Source organism: Geotrypetes seraphini, chromosome 1 (assembly GCF_902459505.1).
Source record: "Geotrypetes seraphini chromosome 1, aGeoSer1.1, whole genome shotgun sequence".
Classification (NCBI taxonomy): Eukaryota; Metazoa; Chordata; class Amphibia; order Gymnophiona; family Dermophiidae; genus Geotrypetes; species Geotrypetes seraphini.
In genome coordinates, this window is record NC_047084.1 from 478194370 (window position 1) to 478217957 (window position 23588).

The 23588-nt window shown below is 42.0% G+C and overlaps 1 protein-coding gene across 2 annotated transcripts in view; it reads right to left on the minus strand.

Moving 5' to 3' along the window:
- Positions 1 to 8909: 8909 nt before the first annotated feature.
- Positions 8910 to 23588, minus strand: part of PUM3 (pumilio RNA binding family member 3) — a 142576-nt gene continuing 127897 nt past the window's right edge. For both annotated transcript variants that reach the window (XM_033925312.1, XM_033925303.1), the window contains exons 16-18: positions 23057 to 23144; positions 16525 to 16615; positions 8910 to 9194 (exon numbers count right to left, since the gene is read on the minus strand). In XM_033925312.1, the coding sequence (XP_033781203.1) occupies positions 9035 to 9194; positions 16525 to 16615; positions 23057 to 23144 (339 nt within the window). In that variant the 3' untranslated portion in view covers positions 8910 to 9034. The remainder of the gene's footprint in view (positions 9195 to 16524; positions 16616 to 23056; positions 23145 to 23588) is intronic.

The following is a 23588-nucleotide window of genomic DNA, read 5'->3' on the forward strand; positions in this document are numbered from 1 at the left end:
TCACTACCTGTTAGATGTAAGTAAGATTAACCTTAAGCTTTCTCTGTCATTTATTGGCTAGACAGACACAGGGATGCAGCTAGCTGAATTTTACCCCTTGAGGAGAAATAAACTGGGTTAATGGGGTGAATGAAGCATTTGTTCTAATTGTGGTTTTCATGTGCACTGTGTAGTTTCTCTAATTAATCTAATATGCACAGAATTGCTGCTAATGAATGATTTTTTTTTTTTAAATTGTAGGTAGAACTACTCAAACCACAAAATAGCCTCCTAAGTTAATCAGTGAGTAGGAAGCAGTGGTGCTGAAAACACATTTCTTGGGTGCTACACTTTTGTGAGCATTCAGGGAGTCTCTCTAACAAGCTTTGTAGTACAGGGTTTCTCAAATGCAGCCACTTACAATTTTTTATTTTGTGACTACCACATGAAGGTGTTGGCTAAAGTTAAAGCAGCAATTTAGGGAACTTGGTACTGTGGTTTATTTTACTTAATATACCGCCCTTCCTTATGCAATAACAGAGCAGTTCACAAAATTTATAAAACATACAATAAAAATAATTAAATTCCAGAAGATAAAGAGAAAACATTTAACATACACATATTCACGGTTTCAGCAATCGCAGTTTTTATTATTCACGGTTTTTAGCTTGCTGACTCCTCCCCACAAATTACATCAGCTTGCATAGAGAATCGCTGATTCCAAGCATTTAGAGAGAAAATCGCTGATTCCTGGCACTTTCTTCACCATGTTTTGCCTCTCCCTCAGGAACAGGTCAGGTCTCCCATCATGTTATTTGTGGTTTCACCATATTCATGATGGTTTTTAATAGAAAACAGCGAATAACACATGAAAAAATTATTTACGGTTTTTCTGTATTCGCGGGTCTGTTAATCTCCTATTACAGCGAATACGGAAGGAGAAGTGTAAAATTAAAACTATTAAAAATTAAAAAGAAAAATAATAAAATAAAATTTCAGGCTACAGTGTTAGTAAAACACTGCTATAGAAAAAAATGGAAGAAACCTCTCGTGATAAACAGGTTTCTATAACACAACTTGAGTGCTAACCAACTGAACAGAGAAAGCCTGTCCAAACAGATGTGTTTTTAATGGAGTTCTAAATCTTAAATATGTAAGGTTCAAGATGCACTGAGGGCGGCAGAGAATTCCAAAGAGATGGTAAGAGACACAAAAATGCTGTGGCCACCAGAACTGGAAGAACTCTTAATTTGATTGGCTGCATTGCATCCCCCCTCCCTTTTACAAAACCATAGCATGTTTTTTTGCGCCATCTGCAGCGATAACAACTCAGATGCTCATAAAATTCCTGAGGGTCGACGCTGTTACCGCCACAACTAGCACTAAAAACCACACTACGGTTCTGGGAAAAAAAAAAGGGGGTATGTTAAATATAGCATTTAGGGCTCCTTTTACAAAGGTGCGCTAGCGTTTTTAGCGCACACACCGGATTAGCACGCGCTACCCAAAAAACTATTGCCTTCACAAGAGGAGGCGGTAGCGGCTAGCGCGCACGCTATTCCGCGCATTAAAGCCCTAACGCACCTTTGTAAAAGGAGCCCTTACAGCACAACAGAGATGAGATGGTAATTGGGCATGCTCTTTTGTTTGGGTTGAATATGATGCATTTCAAAAGAAAAGAGCCAGTGGGAACAGGTTATGACAGGAAGAGAAAGTGAACAGATCACCTTGGATTACATTTCATAAGGGAATTTGGTGTAGTTAAAGGATTTACAAAGGTTTGCAGAGGCACTAAAAAGAAAGTCAAATCCTGATCTAGGACTCCATAGTCAAGTATATATAGTTGGAAAAGTACCATGCGCAAAGGGAAGCCATATGTTTTCCAGATACTTCAGCTTGCAGGCATAAGCAATAGCCAGGGAAATGGGAACGCAGGGCTACGAGTATATTGAGGACTGTGCAACCACACAGGACACAAGGAATTTGGAGGTGTATAATTCACTCTCCAGCTATTGTCTCCCCTGTGGTGGCTGTGGCACAGCGAGCAGGCAGGACCACCAGGGGGCACATGGTACGATTATCTCGGAGAGAGCGAGACCAGAAGGCTTTGAGCATGCGCAAATGCTCAAAGCCTAGTCCAGCCCGGCGCAGGAAAAAGGAGGATCTCTCCCGCACCGCACCGCCCAGCCCAGCCCAAACCAACGAGGGAGGATCTTCGGGCACTGGCACTGTCACATCCTATGCATTGGTGCTGGTGCCGGTGCCCAATCGGGTAAGATGTTGTTGTTTTTTTTTGTCCGAGTTTAGTTTTAATTTGTGGTTTGTCATCCATTTTTCTACTTCGTCCAGTATTGTTTCCAGGTGTCCTGTTGAGGTGTGGTCTTGGGTTTCGAAGGGGAGGAGAATAGTTATGTCATCTGCATAGCTGAATGATGTTACATTTAGGTTGTCTAGAGCGGTACCGAGGGAGGAGATGTAGAGATTGAATAGAATGGGTGAAAGTGGAGATCCCTGCGGGACTCCGCATGGATTTGACCATGGGTTAGATTTCGTATCATTTATCTTAACTCTGTACGTTCTTGTTTTGAGGAATCCTTGGAACCAGTTGTAAACCACCCCTGATATCCCTATTGCATCAAGTATCTGGAGTAGTATGGTATGATCAACTAGATCGAAGGCGGCGGAAAGATCTAGTTGGATAATTAGGATCCTGTGTCCTTTACTGAGGTATTGTCGGGCTATGTCCAGTAGTGTTGCTAGTAGTGTTTCCGTGCTGTGGTAAGATCTAAATCCTGATTGAGATGAGTGAAGTATATTGTGGTCAGCTAGGTAGTTGGTGAGGTATTGAGCCACCAGTCCTTCAATCAGCTTGACATATAGTGGGATCGAAGCGATAGGTCTATAGTTGGTAGGTGTGTCTATAGGACCTTTTTGGTCTTTCAGTAGGGGTGTGATTATAATCTCTCCAAGATCTTGTGGGAATTGGCCTTCTATGAGAGTGCTTTGTATCCATTGCGTGAGGCTGGTTTTGAATTTAGGGGAGGCATTTGTAAGTAGATACGATGGGCAGTAGTTCAAGTCGCATGAGGTGTGGCTGTATTTTTTGTATAGTCGGTTCAAATTAGGCCATTGTAGAGTTGGGAAGGTGGACCATGTTCTGTCTGCAGTTATGGCTTCTTCCGTTGTGGGGGTTGTTATTAACTCGAGTGTGGTAGTTGAGTTGTTGAAGGTAGTTCTGATTTTGATGATCTTGTGTTTGAAATGGTCTGCTAGTTGGGAAGCTGTTGGTGTTTTATTGCCTTGAGTGGCAAGGAATGGGTTTGTGTCCGTAAGTTTTTTTACTAAGTTGAAGAGTGTTTTTGTGTCGGAGGTGTTTGTACCAATTAGTTTAGTGTAGTATGTTTTGCGCTTTTCCTTGAGTTTGATATTATATAGTTTGATTTGGGTTCTCCAAGCGGATTTGGTTTGGTCATTAACTGCTCTGTTGCAGATCAAAGCTGTTTACTATCTAATATTCAGCATAAAAGGAAAGGAACTAGAAAATATTTGATAGGCAAGCATAGTCAACCAAACATTATATTCAGGTAGTGTCATCCAATGTCGACCTGAGCAATTCAGTCATGCACATTAAGTGCCCTTTGAAAGAGCAAGATCTTTAACTACAGTATGTCTTGAAAAGTTTTAACTAATAAGCAAAGATAAAGAATTCCATGTTGCAGTTGCCATAAAGAAAAATGTACTAGGGGATGGCCGTTCTAATTGGGCAATTTTCAATTCTAATCTGCTAAAAAAGGTTTATTTCTCCAAACTCATTGTCAATTTGAAAAATCCTACAAAAATCCTGTTCTTTATAGTTGTTCAACATGACATGATACATCAATATATGTTTTCTCCCAACACTCTACTTACATCCTATTTTTCTACTAAGTGCCTTTCCTTTTATGTTGGATATTAATTTAAGGTATTTATATATAAAAGTTATTTAAGCGGTTTACAAACAGGTACTCAAGCATTTTCCCTATCTTTCCTGGTGGGCTCACAATCTATCTAACGTACTTAGGGCAATGGAGGATTGAGTGAGTTGCCCAGGGTCACAAGGAGCAGTGTGAGATTTGAACCCACAACCTCAGCGTGCTGAGGCTGTTACGCTAATCACTACACAGATAGTAAACCATTTTGCAAAATGCTCTATCTCCACTGCCTGTTGATTCAGTGGTATTGCCTCATTCACTATCTTTATACTCCACTGTACCCTATTGTTCCTTTATCATCTTGGAATTGCTTCTTTGTTCCAACACTTACTTATCTAACAGATTTTCTTATGTCCATGAACATTACTACCTGCTAAGAGTTGCATTGATATTGATATTCCTTCTTACGTCCTTTCGGTTCTGTGCTTACAAATGATCTCTAAAAGTCTCCTTATTGTTTCTGGCCCCATCCCCTGGAAAAAAAATTGTTGTCAAGCTCATTATTAAAAAAACATCCATTGACACATCCCTTCCAGAAAATTATTACTCTATTTGAAATCTTTGTTTTATACCTTAATTAACCAAAACGATAGTCTCTCATTATGATCAACTATCCTTACTTCACCCTTGCCAATTTGGTTTTCGCACATACCATAGTACTGAGATCACTATTACAGCTTTCCTTTACAGAAAACCTACCGCTGGTGGTAAGGTGTGCATTTTAATCTGTGCAGAATGCTCAGAGGGCTTTACCACAGGAAGTAAATGTGTGTGCCAGAGATGGCTACACACTGTATTTAAACATAGTTTAATGTATGTTAATTGTTAATACACCACACAGAAAGGGATCCAAATACGCAGCAAAAGACAATAACACCCACAAAGAAGTGTAAACGCTTCAGAACTGGGACTAATAATTCTTTATTTCAATGAAAGACCCGACACTACCAGCGTTTTGGCTCTTGGCCTGCCTTAGGGGTCTTTTAATTATCTAGCATGCGATTTTCTTTTTTGAAATTGCTCATCCCAATTTTAAATTAGATTGGCAGGCAACAAAAGCTTTCCTCAGCATATATTCAGCAAGAGTTTCTCTGAGAGAAGCGCTTGTTGAATACATACTGAGGAAAGCTTTTGTTGTCCGTTGGTCGCCGTAAGCAGTCTAATTTGAAATTGGGAAAAGCAATTAAAAAAATAAATAAATAAAATCGCATGCTAGATAATTAAAAGATCCCTGAGGCAGGCCAAGAGCTGAAACACTTGCAGTGTCAGGTCTTTCATTGAAATAAAGAATTATTAGTGCCAGTTCTGAGGCGTTTATACTTCTTTGTGGGTGTTAATTGTTAATGACATCATTTTCTATGCTTCCCAATGTTCATACTGCATACAAACCCTGTTCATACTGCTTGAAAAAGAAAATGCCAGCTTGGTGGTAACCAAGTGGTACCGTTGGAGCTGCATCCAGTTGGAATGTCCTGACTAGGAACCTAGTTTCGGCACGTGTAAACTGCCTTCTTCAGGGGACAATGGTATGTAGTCATATAAAAGAACTTCGTGAGATATCAACATATGGGTAATCACAAGTAAGGCCCATGTGAGCGTCTGATGGGCACAACAAGGGCTGCAAAGGGCCTTATTACCCATATATCGATATCTCACAGTTCTTTTATGTGAATACATACAAGTGTCCTCTGAAGAAGACAGTTTACACATGCTGAAACTGGGCTTCTAGTCGGGACATTGTTCTAATTGGACGTAGCTCCAACGGTACCACTTGATTATCTATCCTCTATTTCATGATTGTTCAGATATCTATAGAGACTCTATTTGAGACTATTTATATTGTTGCTTATTGTTGAAATAAATCACCAGGTTCTATAGACATCTTGCTTGCCTTTATTCTGCTGTTCTCACATATTCCAATGCAAGAATCCTTTTTTTCTCTTGTATCATTTGTTGACAAGCAGCCATTTTAGTAACATACATGTTAAAAAAATTAATGTCCAAAACACTGGTTTTAAATTGTTGTCCATGAAATTCTATTCACATTATATTTTATAACTTATACATAAGTGCTCAGTGCCCAAACTCCTGCATTGGAGCTACAGCTCTTGATGCAACTTTGCTGCATTCTTGCAGCCTCTCTTGTTGTAAACCGTCTTGAACTGAAAGGTTTGACGGGATATAAATAAAGTTATTATTAATTAGGGACCATCATCACACTCATGAGTCCCTTTTCTTTTTAGAGTCTTATTTTTATATTTATAGTTATCGGGGGAAACAATGTCATATACTCATTACTTAAACCTCTATAAAGGCACTTATCTTAGTTGGTTCCATCTCACATAACTACTCCCAAATATGGCTCTGCAGGTTTCCACCACCATGTGTTCTCTAGTGTACAAATGTATCCACTCTTATAGCTCCCCAACTCAGTCCTGATTTGGTGATTTCGGAAATCTCATCTGTACTTTTGGCTATGTCCTTGTGTAGCTGCCCCTCATTACAAACTTACATACATATGTGCTACCAATTAAGTAGTCCTGTCAGAGTTTTAACTTAGTTTCATTTTGGAGGTAGAAATAATTTTATGTATTTATAAAATTTATACCCTGCTTACAACTAAGCAGGTAAAAACAATACATGAAAATCAGCAAGACATGCAATATAAAATAGAACACAATAATCCTTATTATCCCTTAATCCCTTGAAATGAGCACTTTTTTTAAAAACCTATGCGTGTATTTCCCATTTCAGCTGCTGTAAAAGCTCAAGGTAGAAATGTCTCTCCATGTGCATGTATTAACTTTTGTAAAATAGGAAAGACATGCAGATTTTTGTCCTGTCCAAACCATACCCAACCTCCCCCAACTGATATAGATCTCCATATGTAAACAGCAGCTCTCTAAAATCTATATTTACACATGTGTGTGATATATGGTGCCACATATTTACAAGTGGATATGCTTCTTGTTAAAAATACTGTCTTGTCTATTTGTCTAATTTATAGACTGCTTTCATTAGATATTTCAGAGTTGTCTTCTTTACTAAGTGATATTATGACTTTGGATGACATCTTGCAGAAGACTTTAACTTTGGGGGACTTTAATTTACACAGAAATATAGAAAAATGAAGGCAGATAAAAGACCATAAAGCCCAGGGGTCTCAAAGTCCCTCCTTGAGGGCCACAATCCAGTCGGGTTTTCAGGATTTCCCCAATGAATATGCATTGAAAGCAGTGCATGCACATAGATCTCATGCATATTCATTGGGGAAATCCTGAAAACCCGACTGGATTGCGGCCCTCAAGGAGGGACTTTGAGACCCCTGATATAGCCTATCTAGTCTGCCTTCTCTCTTCCTCTCCCTTAGAAATCTAATGTACTTCTCCCAAGCTTTCTTGAATTTAGATACACTTTTGTCTTCACCACCTCCACTGGGAGGTCGTTTCATGCATTCACCACCCTTTCTGTGAAAAGTTATTTTCTGAGGTTACTACCGAGCCTATCCCCTTTCACCTCATCCTATACCTCCTCAGCCCACTGCTGGAATAAAATAACAACATTAGAGTCAGAAGGGTGAAGGTTTTAGTGGGTTTACCTGCAAACCCTGCAGACAGGGAAAAATGCCTGAATAAAATTCATGTAAACCGTTCTGAACTCCCCTGGGAGAACGGTATAGAAAAATTGAATAAATAAAAACAAACAAACAAAAAAAAACAACAAAACACTGAATATATTAAAACAACCCCTCCCAAAAAAAAACAAACCCAAACCCAAAACATTCTGCTAACACTGCTGCAGTATGCAGCAGGGGAGACAATACAATACAGGAGTAGAATGCAGAAAAGAGAATGGATCATATGGATCATTTCTGAGGCAACAGTCAGGAGCCAATATTCAAAGGGCTTGTCTGGTTAGTATTACGAGCTAAACAAACCACCAAGTTTTAAATTTCCCCCGCTAAGCAGGAGGATTTTGTCCAGGTCAATTTACCGACACAAAAGACATGAAGGCATTCCTAAAATGCAGTCAAACCCTTTCCAATATTCCAGTTATGGTGAAAGCCTGTCCTACAGTTCTCTTTATCCAGATATATACAGCTGCAAACATACTCTGGTAAGTCCCACTGGATGACTTTATCCAGATAATTTCATTGCTCAGTGGCTTACTAAATATAGCCCTGTAAGGAGGTAATTTTATAAGCCTTTTTTGAGTGGAAAATAGTATTTTAAAAGCAAAAAAATAGGAGTTTATAAAAGTTGTCCGGAGCATATCTGCCATACTTTCACTTAGAAATGGCCACGATTTACAAAATACGTGCGCCACCTTGCTTAACTTGAATAGATTTGTGCAAAGGTCAGAGCAAGTGTTAACTAAGCTAGAATTCTGCAGGGGAAGGAGAGAGATAAAACAGCTTCAATCTATTTCAGACTAAATCCTATTACAAAGCAAGGAGCATACAAGTCCTAGCAAACAATATGGGATGGCACTTATAAATAGATGATCTAAGCAGCTGTGTGCCTCTAACAATGGATGGGGCCTAGGTGCAGCTTGCCTTGGTGTTTAGTTTGCTTTTAGCCTTGGACAGCTTATTAGTGGGGGCATTAGTAACCTTCTGGCATCTACAGCATTCCTGAGGATTCACATTCAGGTCTTGCTCACAACCAACTGCACAATGCCAAACTAGTCCGAGACTAAGAAAATGTGGCAGAAAGATTCAGAAATATTTCCCATTATTTTGGATGCCCCAGACTTGATCAAAGAGAACTTCCAAGCACACCTGGTAAGTTGCCTATGTGTTACATCTTATGAATCCAGAAAGAAGCTCTCTTTGGCATGATGCAAGTATTACGGCAAGCATTAGCAATAAATTTCCGTTTGAGATCAAAATACATGTGCCCTGGCTTAAGGTTCATTCCTGTCATGGTATGCGCAAAAATAGAAGAAAAGCTAGACATGTAAATGAATGATTCAGTTTATATTGGCACAGCAATTTTATTTACAAATATAAAATAATTTTATGAGTATGGTCTACAGAAAAAATGTACTTAAATCCCCACACTCCCTGTAAAAATGACAAGGCATTACACGTTTCTTGTCTCACTGCCACAATATGAAGAAGTCAGTCGTTCAAGTAAAGCACCTATGCCTTTTATATTCTTATTGTTTTGCAGTTTTGGTACAAGGCTCTTCAGTCCATTCTTCACCATCACTGCAACTTCTTTGTCAGTGCTCTCAAGAAGACTAAAAAATAAAAAAAAATCCACATAAATAGGTCAATACTTTACAAGTTATCTAACAGATCAAGTGAAAAGCACAGACTTGCATTAAAAAAATATTTTAAAGGTTATATTTTGCTGACTAGTAATTTTGTGATAGTTCAATATTGCAGCTGCTTTATAAAACAGTTTTTTTAGTCCACCTTTCCAAATGTTGCTCAAGGCAGCTTACATACAAAATTTCAAGTATAAATTAAATCCAGTTCAGAAAATTAAAATGCTAAACCTGCACATAATAGATCAATCTTCAACTGAAATTTACTGTGGAAAAAACCCTGGGGCAAGGGTCTTTCATCCCAGTTCTTGGTACGAAGCCTGCTGGTTGGGGTTTCAGGATATAAACAATGAATATCCATGCACATCCTCCCTTGTATGGAAATTTGTCTTATGCATATTCATTACAGAAATCCTCAAGCCCCAACTGGCTGGGTGTATCTCAAGGACTCGGCTGGGAACCAGTTGTGGGAAGAGAGACTTCTAAAGAAGGGCAGAACTGAAAGGCTGTAGGAGGGAAGAACTGGACGATGACACGGGACTGGGAAGAGAAGAAAAAGAAAAGAAAAACCTAAAGAGGAAGTAAGGGGTGGGAAGATATAACACTGAAGGGGAAGAAAAAAAAAAAACAGGCAAATAGGAAAGAGAAAAGGAAAAGTTGATTTTGTAAAAAGAAGATGGGAGTCTGAAAGGGGCATAAGCTGAGGAGGGGGAGACATAATGAAGAGATAGGAGGAGGGGAAGAGAACTAAACGAGACTGGAAAGGGGAAAAGTAACAAATGGTTTGAGAGGATTAGAGTGTGACAAAAGGTGCTGGAGAGATTATGCCAATTGCAGTCTCCATTCTCTGTACATTAAGGGCATGAAAAGATGAAAGGAACAAAAGGCTTTAAAGGAAGGGGGGAAATAAGAGGCTCCTGGAATGAAAGATATAGGAGGAAATGCAGCAAGATGATTCTATCTCCTTTTCTCTCTTTTGTGCAGAAAGAATGAATATGAAGGAGAGTTGGGAAAAAAGGAAGATGACAGTACGATACAGTATAATGCATAAAGACAATCTTCCCAAAAAACTAAAAGATGCAAAGAAGAGAGAATTGAGATAATGAACGAAGAATGAGCCCAATGTTTTTTCCTCATTCTTTTTTGGGCTTCCACCTCAATCAGAACTAGCCTTTATTAAGTTATTATACAATACAACTTTATTTACAATTACCTGGTTTGTTTCCCCTATTTTATTTTCACCTTTATAGTTCAAGAGACAACGTATGTACTCCTACTGGCACTCTGCTACTGCTGTTAATAATTCCTAGCATCCTATTTGCCTTCTTTTCCGCCGCTGCATATTGGGCGGAAAGCTTCAGCGTATTGTCTAAGATTACATCCAGATCCTGTTCTTGAGCGCTGACCCCCAAGGTGGTCCATAGCATCCGAAAACTATGATTTGGATTATTCTTCCCAATGTGCATCACTTGACATTTGTCCATATTGAATTTCATCTGCCATTTGGACGCCCATTTGGAGCCATGACATACCCATACTCTGAGCCCTCTCCATTGGTGAGTGTTGCTGAGGGGTGGGGCCATAGCATGAGCTCAGAGCAATGGGGCAAGATGCGGCAAGCCAGAAAAATAAAAGCCATGAGGCAGGGCCAGCTCTATCAACCAAGGTTTAGGTAGCCTTGGCCTGAAACAGTGAAGCATACATTCTTGGGGGTGAAGGGAACAAAGCGACAATTAGTTGTTTTCTGCCATTTGGGCCCTTCCATGGTGCAGCATGCTGTCCTTGAGAAAGAGTAGGAACCCAATTGTATGTTTACCCAAACATAGTGCCCAAAAATCATGTGCTCCCAAACAATAGAAGCCAAACAGCACTGCCCAAAGGTAATGCTCCCTCATGCCTTATTCTGCACGTGCTTCTTGATTTTCGCAACCTACTTTTGATAGGAGATGATTTTATGCACCTCTATTCTCCATGTCCCTGAAGTTCACAGTCCAAATCCAGACTTACCCCACCAATTCACTTTATATTAACAGTGATAGTTATTAGTAATAAGTCACTATTTGTAATACAAATAAAACAGAGAACATGCACCTTTGACATAGCTGTTCAGATAATCCAGAACTCAGTAAAAAGCTCCTTCCCAAATGGCCCTGTGTTCAAAAACAGTATGAAGCAGTCTGTCAAACCATCTCTATGGTTTTTTTTTTAAGAAAAACCCTATAGTTTTCAAATTTTACGTTAAAACACCAAGATCCCCATTTTCTTACCATAGAAATTTACTATCACTGCACAAGAAATGATATGTCTCACTTGCAATGGACAAAGAAACATGATGGCAGATAAAAGCTAAATGGCTCATCCAATCCGCCCATTAGCAGCATCCACTTTCTCCTCCTCTCCCTAAGAGATCCCACGTGCCTGTCCTATGCTTTCTTGAATTCAGACACTTTCTTTTATCTCCACCACCTCTACCAGCAGACTATTCCATGAATCTACCACTCCTTCTGTAAACAAAACTATTTCCTTAGATTACTTCCGAGTCTATCACTTCTTAACTTCATCCGATGCTCTCTCACTCTGGAATTTCCTTTCAATTTAAAGAGCCAGGTAGGCATTTGCCTTCATCGTATCTCCCCCCTCTCCCGCATTTCCTCCACAGAAAGTAGGAGCGGTCAGGCACGCAAGTGGATTACACAATCCAATGGCACCAGGGTGCATTTTAATGCGCCATATTGTTGTTTAAAAACATTTGTAAACCAAGGGTCATTTTCACTCTGTTTTTTTTGGCATACAGCTTCTGATTATATCCAACTGTCAACAGGACTCTGTGTTTGGAGCTACTGGCTAATTGCTAGTCTTCTTTCACTGGCAAAGCTTATGGAAATAGCTGTGGCTGAGCAATTATGAATTCATTTGGACAAATGTGTTATTGGCTAGTGTCCACTTTATGTTTGATTTTGGATGAAGGAAGCCATGCCTTAGATCTTTCTGCTGCATTAAACCTCATAGAGCATTAATTGCTTATTCGAATTGAATATAGCAGGTGTAGTACTGCAATGGTTCTCTAGCATTTTTGGAATAGGCCTTTGAGGGTACAGTGGAAGGCTGAGTTATATGACTCTTGACGAATGCTGGATGGTTTTCCTTGAGAATCACTTCTTTTCCCCATCTTATTTAATCCTTTTAAGTACATGTAGATCTGATTTGTGCAGGTTTGGATGCTCATTTTATTCTTATGCTGATGACATTATTCTAACTGTAGCTTTCCAATATTCCACTTGCTCAACATTCCAACTCCTGGATACCTGTTTTATTGTAAAAAATGAGTGGATAATAGCTAACCAGCTCAATATCAGTCTTGAGAAAAACACTCTTATGGATTTGAGCTATGAACAAAGGTTAGATAAGCAACACTGTTTGAAAGGGGTGGTTATTTCACTTGTCAAATCCAGAGTGGATAAAAATCAATCTCCCCCCTTTTATGAAGCCGCACATTAGTGTTTTTATCGTCGACTGTGGCGGTAAAAATTCTGACACTCATAGGAATTCTATAAGCATTGGAGCTTTTACTGCCACAGACGGTGATAAAAAACACTAATGCAGCTTCATAAAAAGGGGGGGGGTATGATTATTTTTAAAAAATACAATTTAAAAAAATAAAATAAAATGCATTTGAGGACAAATCTATCTAAAAATAGTTTTCTATTTAAGATGCGTTATAGTTCAAAAGTTATTCATCATGAAATAAAAATTAGTTTTTAATTATGTAACATGAGGCTGTATATTTATGACAAGTTTACTCCACTCATCAAAACTTACCAAAAATTTAGGCCCTCTTATTAAGTCGCGGTAGAGGTTTCGAATGTGGCCTGGGGCACTAAATGCTCTGACACACATAGGAATTCTTTGAGCGTCAGAGCATTTAGTGCCCCAGGCTATGGTAGAAACCTGTACCGTGGCTTAGTAAAAGGGAGGGATAATGTCCACAATGTTCTTGTTGTATGTGCTTGTATAATAACAGAAGAAGGGAATGTCTTCCTTGCAGAAACAATTGATACCTCATATCTCAGGAAATGCATATAAAGCAGAATATTTCAGGAAGTAACAGCAAAAGCCATATAAAATGTGAACAAAAATTTAAATGTCTGGTACACAGTTTAGTCACAGACAATGCTGCATATGTATCAAAGATGAGAAGAAATGTAGAAGTGCATGAAAAAAATACCAAGCTAATAACATACAGTTCTTCAGTGTCCCAGAAATAAGACTAATATTGAAATTGCTAAATACTTCTGTAACAATCATTCTGCAGCAGCAACTCTGAAAAGAATGGGTGGAATCAAGCTAACGCTCCCACAAGATGTTAGGTAGAACTCTGTAGTGAACTGTTTTGAGCAGTATTCAAGAAAGCGTGGGATAGGCACGTGGGATCTCTTAGAGAGAGGAAGAGACAATGGTTACAGCAGATGGGCAGACTGGATGGGCCATTTAGCTTTTATCTGCCATCATGTTTCTAGTATATCAAGAACTGGCCTATTCTAATGACATCTGGTTATAAATATTAAGATTATAACAGCAAGAATGAGTCTATAGTAAACCATGACTTTTAAATCAAGTCTTTCTGACTAGTGATTTAAATCAAATCCACCCTAAGACCGATTCATGTCCAGGCACAGAAAGGAAGCCTAAAATATCCGAGCCCCTGGCCCCTTGGACAAATAAGCCCTGGGCAATAATAATACAAACTCAGGAGAAAAGGACCGACTAGGAGAGGGAGAAATCATCTGCCCCAACAGAACCACCTCTGGTTGCACTGTCTCCCCAGATCCTGAAGCTGCAGGCAAAGAAGGAGACACACTCAAAATGGCAGACCCCAAAGCCACAGGAGCCAACTCCAGCCCAGACAAAATGACTGCGGTGGACCCCAAAGTGCATGGCCGCCCCTCCCTCATGTGGGAAATTCTAGGCCCGATGGCAGAAACTGCTACCTCCGCAGTAACAGACTCAGAGCAGCTGGCTGCATATACTCCTAACACTGCTTGGCATTTCCTACAGCGTGAGCAGCACTTAAACACTTCAGCCGCTATTCCTGCAAAGAACCACAAAGCCATTGCTAAGCCACTGAAGCACCCAATGGCAATTAAGAATTTAAAATAATACTCAACAATTTTGCTGCAAACCAGCAAGGAAGAAAATCAATACCTGGCTGAGGCTCAGACTTTTTCCCTCTCTGCACAGAAAAAAACAGGAAGGCTCAAGGGATCTTGTGCTGCTATTGAGCCTTCCACCTCCGTTTTTTTTTTTAACATAGTGTATGTAAGGAGATAAAACAGCTTAACTGGGAAGGTGGTGAAGGGACCAGGTGTAACAAAGCTGGCTCTGCCTAGTTAGGACATCCCACAACTTAACTGAACTAGGCCAGAACAGGAGCTGACACCCAGAAACCAGGAGCTGGGAAGAACACATCCATCCATCTGCTGAAAATAGAGCATACTGATTGACCAGGAGGCTTGCCATCCAATAAGAGAGTTCAGTTCAGTACTCTATTTCCATCTGCTAGTAGATGGACAGAACCCACTAGTCTCTGGATTCATCTGTGGTTGGTGCTAAGGAAATTGGCTTTATGTTGTCCACCCTCCAAAGCTCCAGTACCATGGACAATTTTTAATGATAGGTTGCAGATTACTAATAGATCAACAATTTCATTTGAATTCTGTCTATACTCTGGAGTGTATACCATCTGATTCAGGTAATTAATTGCTCTTTAAGTTGTCAAATTTACATTTTCTAGGTTTTCCAAGATTTGTTTCAATTCTTCCATACCATCACCCTTAAGGACCATTTCTGGAATGGGGAACTCCCTTGCATCCTCCTCAGTAAAGAGCAAAACAAAAGAATTCATTTAGTCTCTGTGCTATGCCCTTATCCTCCCCGAGTGTTTATACCTTAATGATCTAATAATTTTCCTCACTGATTCTCTCATGAGTTTTTTGCTACTAATATACCTGAATTTTTTTTTACTATGGGTTTTTGTCTCTACGACAAGTTTATTTTTAAATTCCAGAGGAGGTGATAAGCCAGAACTCTGTACAGGGGTTCAAGAAAGGTTTGGATAGGTTCCTGGAGGATAAGGGGATAGAGGGGTACAGATAGAACTTAGTAACCACTTCACAGGTCGCGGACCTGATGGGCCGCCGCGGGAGCGGACCGCTGGGCAGGATGGACCTCTGGTCTGACCCAGTGGAGGCAACTTCTTATGTTCTTATGTTCTTCTTGATCAATGTTTTTGCATTTAACTTCCTGGTTCTTATGTTACTTCCTATTTTCTTCATTTGGGTTCTTTTCTAATTTTTGAAATATGTTTTTTGGCTTTAAATGGCCTTTATCACCTCACCTTTTAACCGTACCAGCTGTTTGGCCTTCCTTCCACTTTTTTTTTTTTTAATATGTGGAACACATCTGGTATGGGTTTCCAAGATGGTACTTTTAAACATCATTAATGCTCCTCCTTTTAGCTTTATATCAGAGTTGCCCTTTCAAAAATTAAATGAAGACACACTAGATTTCTTCAATATCTTTACTTTGTATATTAACTAAAATTATTAAATATCTTTGGTAGAAACTTGTGTGGTTTCTCTGATGGAGACAATTCGATGACAATTCAAAATTTCCACTATGACTGGAGAATAAGACCACATCAGCAAGCAGTGAAATGTACACTAGAAGAGAGCACCCTTGAACTGCACTAGAGGAGTAGAAGCCACTAAAGGACTTTGCAAGTCACAGATAATACAGCAGACATCTGTGCAGGTTTATATTCTGAGGCTGTGCTGTGAGGATTGTCTGCGCTGGATTGTCTTTTCCAGCACTTTATAGTGAAGCTCTGAAGTTACCATTAACGCAAACCTATGCAAGTGTTTTGAAGCCTGGTTATAGTTCAGCCATACTGAGAACAGGGTCAGAACCCCAAATGTTTTGATATTTTAAAGAAAAACAAACAAAATAAAGACAATGACCAACAAGGAAAAACACAGGATAACTGTTTTGGGGGGGGAAAAACCTCAAACCAAAACTAAGGGACTGAGGACTGCTGCATATGCTCAGAACTTTTCACTGAGTTCTGAGCTCTAGGAGAGCTGTTCCATCTTAGCATCATGGGATGTCATCCCATCAGTGCACCCGAGTCAAACCTGCTGTTTAATGGAAAATGTGTGGGAAAAAAAGGATGAAAACAAAGTCCTTTAACATTTACTGCACTTTCATCTTATTAAAACAAGGAGTTTAACCATGTAGTACGTACCAACACAGAACAATAGCTCCACGGTTGACTTCTGTCCAGGACTTCAGTCTCTCAATACCCACATGTTCAACCAATGTTCTTGCAAAGCACCCTGTCACAAAAGCACATATATATGAGCGAAGAGTGAACTGCGACTCTCCCTGCATCATTAATATAATAAATGTTATAACTGCCTTTATGACAATTGCCCAAGGCAGTATAAAAACAAGCTAAACAAATACCATTAAAAAAAAAAATTACATAACATCTTCCTTGGACTGTTCGGGTTCCCAGATGAACTTTCCAAAACCCAGCAGTTTGTCTGGGTTTCGGCCTCTCTGGAGGGCCTTCAACAAGCATGTGCTGATGACGTAATATGTATCCAAGCATGTTGGAAGCCCTCCAGATAGTCTGGAGGTCAGGAAAAAGAGCAGTGACTTGGCGGGGGGGGGGGGGGGGGGGGGGGGGGGGGGAGGGGAAGAGGCTGGAGACGGAATAAGGTGGAGCTGGAAGCATAATGGGGTGGGTTGAAGACAGAACAAGATGGGGGTCATGTGTCCGGGTTTGTCCATCTTTAAATCTGATAACCCTAGCTTCACTTTCCCCAAACTTCATCCTTTTCAAAAGTAAAAGTCAGCCCTCTCTCCCCATCCCCTCAAGAGGTTGAGGAGACAGTGTGGAGAAGAAACCTCCACTCATTCAAACTCTGGAGGCTGCTTAGCTAAAAATGGCACTACCGACCCCTAGTGGTGGTCTCAAGTAGTACTGTAAGAGATCCTGCACCTTTTCTACTATTATCACCAGGGTCAGCCAGCACTAATTTGACCTAGATAGCCTCTAGGTGAACAGGAATTGCTCCTGCCACACTGCCTCCTAGACTCCTAGGGGACGAGTTGAGGTCCCAGAGAAACTATCTAGTAGTTGGGGAAATGTGTTGTCATTTTCAGAAATTTAATTTAGTTTATTCAGATTTGCTATATCCCTTTTCCCCCAAACATAATCAAAGTGATTTACAAAATCAAGACTATACAACCACACCATTACAATACAATAAATAAATAAAGATATACTGTATTTTCACGCATATAACGCGTGCGTTATACACGATTTTATAAACTGAGTATAACCATGCGCGTTATATGCGTGAGCATTTTGTACAAATTTTTTTTTACATAGTTCCCCCCCCCCCCCCGACGTCCGATTCATCACCCCGAAGGACTGCTCGCACCCCCACGCCGAAGGACCGCTTGCATCCCCCCCAGCCTCCCCCCCGCATGGAGAAGCTGCCTACCGTTGTTTCCGATGCCAGTGAGCCCTGCTGCTTCCTCTGCCGGCGGTCCCGCCCCTTCTCTGAGTCCTGCGCTGCGCCCTCTGCTGGCGGTCTCACCCTTTCTCTGACATCAGAAAAGGGGCGGGACCGCGGCAGAGGAAGCAGCGCAGCGCTCAGAGAAGGGGCAGGACCGCCAGCAGAGGAAGCAGCAAGGCTCACTGGCATCGGGAAACAACGGTAGGCAGCTTCTCCGTGCGGGGGGAGGGTGTGAGGCTGGGGGGGTGCGAGCGGTCCTTCTGGGTGATGAATCGGATATCGGGGGGGGGGCATCAGGCTTTCAGGGTGGGGACAAGACTTCAAGGGGGGACAAGACTTCAAGGGGCAGGGCTGGAAAGTGAGAGTCGGGACGAGAGGAGACTCGGGGCAGGGCTGGAAAGTGAGAGTCGGGACGAGAGGAGACTCGGGGCAGGGCTGGAAAGTGAGAGTCGGGACCAGAGGAGACTCGGGGCAGGGCTGGAAAGTGAGAGTCGGGACCAGAGGAGACTCGGGGCAGGGCTGGAAAGTGAGAGTTGGGACAAGAGGAGACTTGGGGCAGGGCTGGAAAGGAGAGTCGGGGCGGCGACAGGAGAGTCGGGGCAGCAAGCATCATGCGCGGTATACGCGTGTGTGCGCTATATAAAATTTTTTTTACATATATTTTGGTTCCCCGCGCGCTATACCCGTGTGCGCGTTTTACACGGGTGCGCGTTATATGCGTGAAAATACAGTAATAATGGTTAAAATACAATATGAGACTCTAGCTGATAATCTAAACATTCAGACAAGAGGTTCAGGGAAGGAGGCTTGTAAAACCTTTTAGGCCTGTGTTGAGCTTCAAGGAAGGGAGGCTTGTAGAACATTTTAGGCCTATGTTGAGGCTGGAAAAGGGGGATAATGTAGTGTAGGGACATCAGGCCCACTGAGCCAATAGAGTGGAGATCTCTCAATGAAGGAATTTGAGGAGACCTTTAATCAGTGCATTTTTTTTCTAGCAAAAAAAGGTGCCACTACTCAAATACCAGGTCATTCTTCAGGAGTGGGGTGTTCCCTCTGAGGAACCCATCCCACAGTAGCCAGGCCCTCTGCAACCAGACACAGAATCCATGAAAAGGCAGCACTGAGTGTGCAGAACCTGAGCTCTTTCATTAATACTTGGAGACTATGGGTCATTTTTATCAAGCAACAGAAAATGTACAGGTACTCAGTACCCCCCGAGTACCCACTGAAAAAAAATCCCGGAAGTCTGGAAGACTGGTCCAGAAGAGACATGGAGATGGCCAATACATTGCCCTCCTAGATTTCAATCAGCCATCAGCTTCCCTGCAACAAAGATTTTCTGTCGAAGCAGGATTGATAAGGCACACAAGCCCCTCGCAATTCCCCAATAACTGCTTGAATCTTTTAAGCACTGAAACTGAGGCGCTATGGAGACCACTGCATAAGGGAAGGGCCACTGTGATTTACACTAAGTTCTAAGCTAGGAAGAGTATCATTCCGGTGTCATCCGATGACATCACCTACTTCAATACCTTATTAATCTGCTTATGAAAAATACCTTTTATAGGAATACAACAATCAGAGTTCTTTCAGAGATGTCCAATGGCAAAAAAAGAACTAAAACCAACATACATAAACATGGAAAAAAGGTCAGATTGTTTTAAAAAGTCTAGAGACTCGCTCTGAATTGCTGAATGCAACTGACCACTGAGCTATAAGAGGTGCAGAACAGGAATGTACTAAACTTCTCCTTCTCCTCTGAAGCTAGAGTCATATTTGTATTTTAACTACCGTATTTGCCGGCGTATAAGACGACTTTTCAGTACCTTAAAATCCTCCCCAAAGTCGGGGATCGTCTTATACGACGGGTACTGTTTACTAGAGAGCTGCACGGGAATGGGGACGACGGGCAACCCGCGGGTTCCCCCTTTGGGTCACGGGGATCCCGTGGGGACGCCCCTAGGGTCGCGGGGATCCCGTGGGGACGCCCCCTAGGGTCGCGGGGATCAGGTGGGGACGCCCCCTAGGATCGCGGGGATCCCGTGGGGACGCCTCCGAGGGTCGCGGGGTTCCTGCGGGGCTGGATGTACTCAGTCGCGCGGCTCTTCTCCCTACCTTCTCTGCTTGCAGCACAGAGCCGAACGGAACTCTTCCCGACGTCAGCGCTGACGTCGGGAAGACTTCCGTTTGGCTCTGTGCTGCAGGCAGTGCAGGTAAGGAGGAGAGTAGCCTCGCGGTTTGAGTGGCTACCAAGGGAGGGGGCGGTCCGCCCCGCCACACCCCACCCCGGTTGCAGCACAGCCGGCCAGGTCCCCTTACTTTTGTGGCACTTCCCCGACCGACCGACAACAGCCCCGGTCCGACAATCCTCCCTGCCCTGTAGCCGCGAATCTAAATTATCTTCTTACAGCAGCTGTAATAAGGTAATTTAGATTCGCAGTTAAGGGCAGGGAGGTTTGTCGGACCGGGGCTGTTGTCAGTCGGTCGGGGAAGTGCCACAAAAGTAAGGGGACCTGGCCGGCTGTGCTGCACCCGGGGCGGTAGAGAAGGAGTGGGGAGAAGGACGCTGAAAGGCCATGGGGAAGACGGGAGGGGGGGAAGGACTCTGAAAGCACTTGAAGACAGAGGAGGGAGAAGGACGCTGAAAGCACATGGGGAATACAAAGGGGTGGAGAAGGACGCTGAAAGGCCATGGGAAGGGCGGGGGGGGGGAAGGACTCTGAAAGCACTTGTGGAAGACAGAGGGGGGAGAAGGATGCTGAAAGCACATGGGGAAGACAAAGGGGTGGAGAAGGACGCTGAAAGGACATGGGGAAGACGGGGGGGGGGGGGTGGAGAAGGACGCTGAAAGGCCTTGGGACAGACAGAGAGGGAGGAAGGACGCTGAAAGGACATGGGGAAGCAGAGGGGGGAGAAGGACACTGAAAGCACATGTGGAAGACAGAGGGGGGAGAAGGACGCTGACAGGACATGGGGAAGATGGGGGGAGAAGGACGCTGAAAGGAAATGGGGAAGAGAGAGTAGGGAGAAGACGCTGGCAGGGAAGAAGACAGATGCCAGACTATGGGGGGAGCGGAGAGAAGAAGATGGGTGCCAGACCAATTTGGAAGGGGGAAGAAAGGGAGAGGCACAGTAACAGAGCAAATGTAAGATGCAGAAGGAAGAGAGACAGTGGATGGAAGGAATTGAATGAGAACATGAGGAAAGCAGAAACCAGGCAACAAAGGTAGGAAAAGAATTATATTTCTTTTTTTTTTATTTTGCTTCAGGATAAAGTAGTATATTAGTTGTGTTGATAAAAATTTATAAACATTAGAGGCTCTGGTAGAAACCCATTTGCAAAGTATGTATTCTTCCCAATTAATATTTTCAAATTAATAAAGTCTTTTTGCTTATTTGTAAATGGGTTTCTACCAGAGCCTTTAATTCAGTAGCATAATTAAATGAAATAACTATTTCTGAAGTTTATAGGGACGGGCGGGGACGGAGGGGATTCCTCGCGGGGACGGGTGGGGACGGAGGGGATTCCTCGCGGGGACGGGTGGGGACGGAGGGAATCCTCACGGGGACGGGTGGGATTCCTCACGGGGACGGGTGGGACTTTGGCGGGGACGGGTGGGATTTCTGTCCCCACGCAACTCTCTACTATTTACATGCCCTTACTTTACATGCCCTAACATCTCCTTCCTTACCTCCTTACGGTGCTTACGGTACTAGTAAACCTGCCGGGACATCAGCGGGGCCATGGCGGGACATCAGTGTGACAAGGGTGCCATCTCCTTCATCCTGCGCAGCGGGAAGCAGCGGCGCTCTGGCCCCACCCCTTTTCTCTTTACTACGTCTCTCGCACATGCGGCCGTGTGTGGAGTCTAGCCCTTAAGGAAGTTGCGGGGGCGAACAGGAGGCTTTTGAAGGCTTTTAAAGGGAAACTGTCATGCCAGCAAACTTGCTAGGGACTTGCCCGGCACTTGCTCTCTCCCTCTATGTGTTATCTTCCTTCTATCATTGACAGTTTCAGTTTGGTTGACAGTTTAGAAAACAAATAGCATGGCAGCTCCCATGGGTTTATTGTTCTATTCAGTTTTAGTGAATTAATTAAAATTGTTGAAATAAATTCTGATGTTCTTTTAAGTTTTATTTGTTGTGCAGAAGGTGTGTGGAAGAAGGGGTAGTCTTATATGGCGAGTATATAACAAACTCTATATTTTAACTGTAAAAGTTGGGGGGTCGTCTTATACGCCCATTCGTCTTATACGCCGGCAAATACGGTATATCTGTTGGAGGTGGATGAACTAGATTGTGTGCGCCAAGGAGTAGTAGTGGGGGGGGGGGACCATAGAAAGGGTGCATTTATGCATTAGCAGCCATTTACAAGTGTGTGTATGAGTGTTGTTGGGGAGCGGCATGAAGGTTGCTTCTGTCCAGGTTTTTTTTTTGGGGGGGAGGAAGATTTGCACACTGCAGTTCTGTGTCCTTTTCATGTACATAATACATAGAGAATCTATACATGTAAAATTCTGCAGCCAGGAAAACAAATGCATAGATTTCATCCCTTTAAGATTTTACAAATTTTCTTGGTTGTGGAACTTTACATGTACAATTTCTCACAGCCAAGAATTTCACTTGCATAAACACATGGGAAAAGCCATAAATGGACACAAATGTCAGGCACATAAGGTGCTTTCTTCACTGTAAAATACATGCATCATCTTCAAAAGAGGTAGGCATAAAAGTTTTGCTAGCCCAGCAGTAAAAAAGCAGCACAGCAGCTGCAAATCAAATCCAATTCACAGTGAACTGCAGCAGTCAAGGTATTAAACCTTACTATAGCAACACTAAGCCAACCTTTTTATCAGCATTATCCGCCAAGGCGAGGCTCAGATAATCAACATTCCATTCCCTTAGAGGTCACAATTGTGCTCTGCACAGAGCGCATGTCACTTTGACTCGGGATTAAATAAAATTTCAGCTCCAGAAAATCAAGATAAAACCTAACATTTGGCTCATGCTTTCATACCTATGACTAGTGTGCGTGGATAGGTCACCCTGTGCTCTCTATGGGTGAAGAGTACAGTTTGACCCAGGAGGCAGTTACCTATGTTTTTTTAAATTTAAATCTCCAGTTGCACTTTTTACTTATTTATGTGCGAGGCAAAACTAGCCTCAGCAATATTCAGTTTAATTATAAAGTCATATCTCACAGCTAGTAAGCTATTAAAATTAGACGTGCCAAGTTAAAGGGCCTACCTTCCTTTTTCTTTTCTTCTATCTTCTTGTCTTGTTCTATTAACCATTTCAGAACCAGATGGCCTGCTGGATGCTCTGCCATGTGAAGCTTGGAAGAGAGAAATAGAGAGCAAGTAGGAGTTATCTTAGAAGCAGCAGTTACACTAGTCTTCACTCTCAGTCTAACATCCATCTAAACTAAATTAAAAGTTTTACAGACACTCTCATATCTTACCTGAATAAAATATTTTGACATTTTTAGATATAACCATTAAAGCAGAACCACTTTCCTCAAACTGGTGAGTTAAGCTCACATAAGAAAAATATTTTGCAATATTTTACCCTGTTGTTCTTTTGTGCTCTGTAGATTAAGAGTCACATATTGATAAAAAGTCATTATGCAAACATATTCTTTTTATTTAAGTCAAAACATGAATGTATGCCTGTCCCCTATGATCACAAAGAAAAACAGTGAATGTGACCAGTAGTGCTGTGAAAGTATTTATTTCTAGATGACCCGACACATGTGTTTCGGCCCAACATTAAATAATAT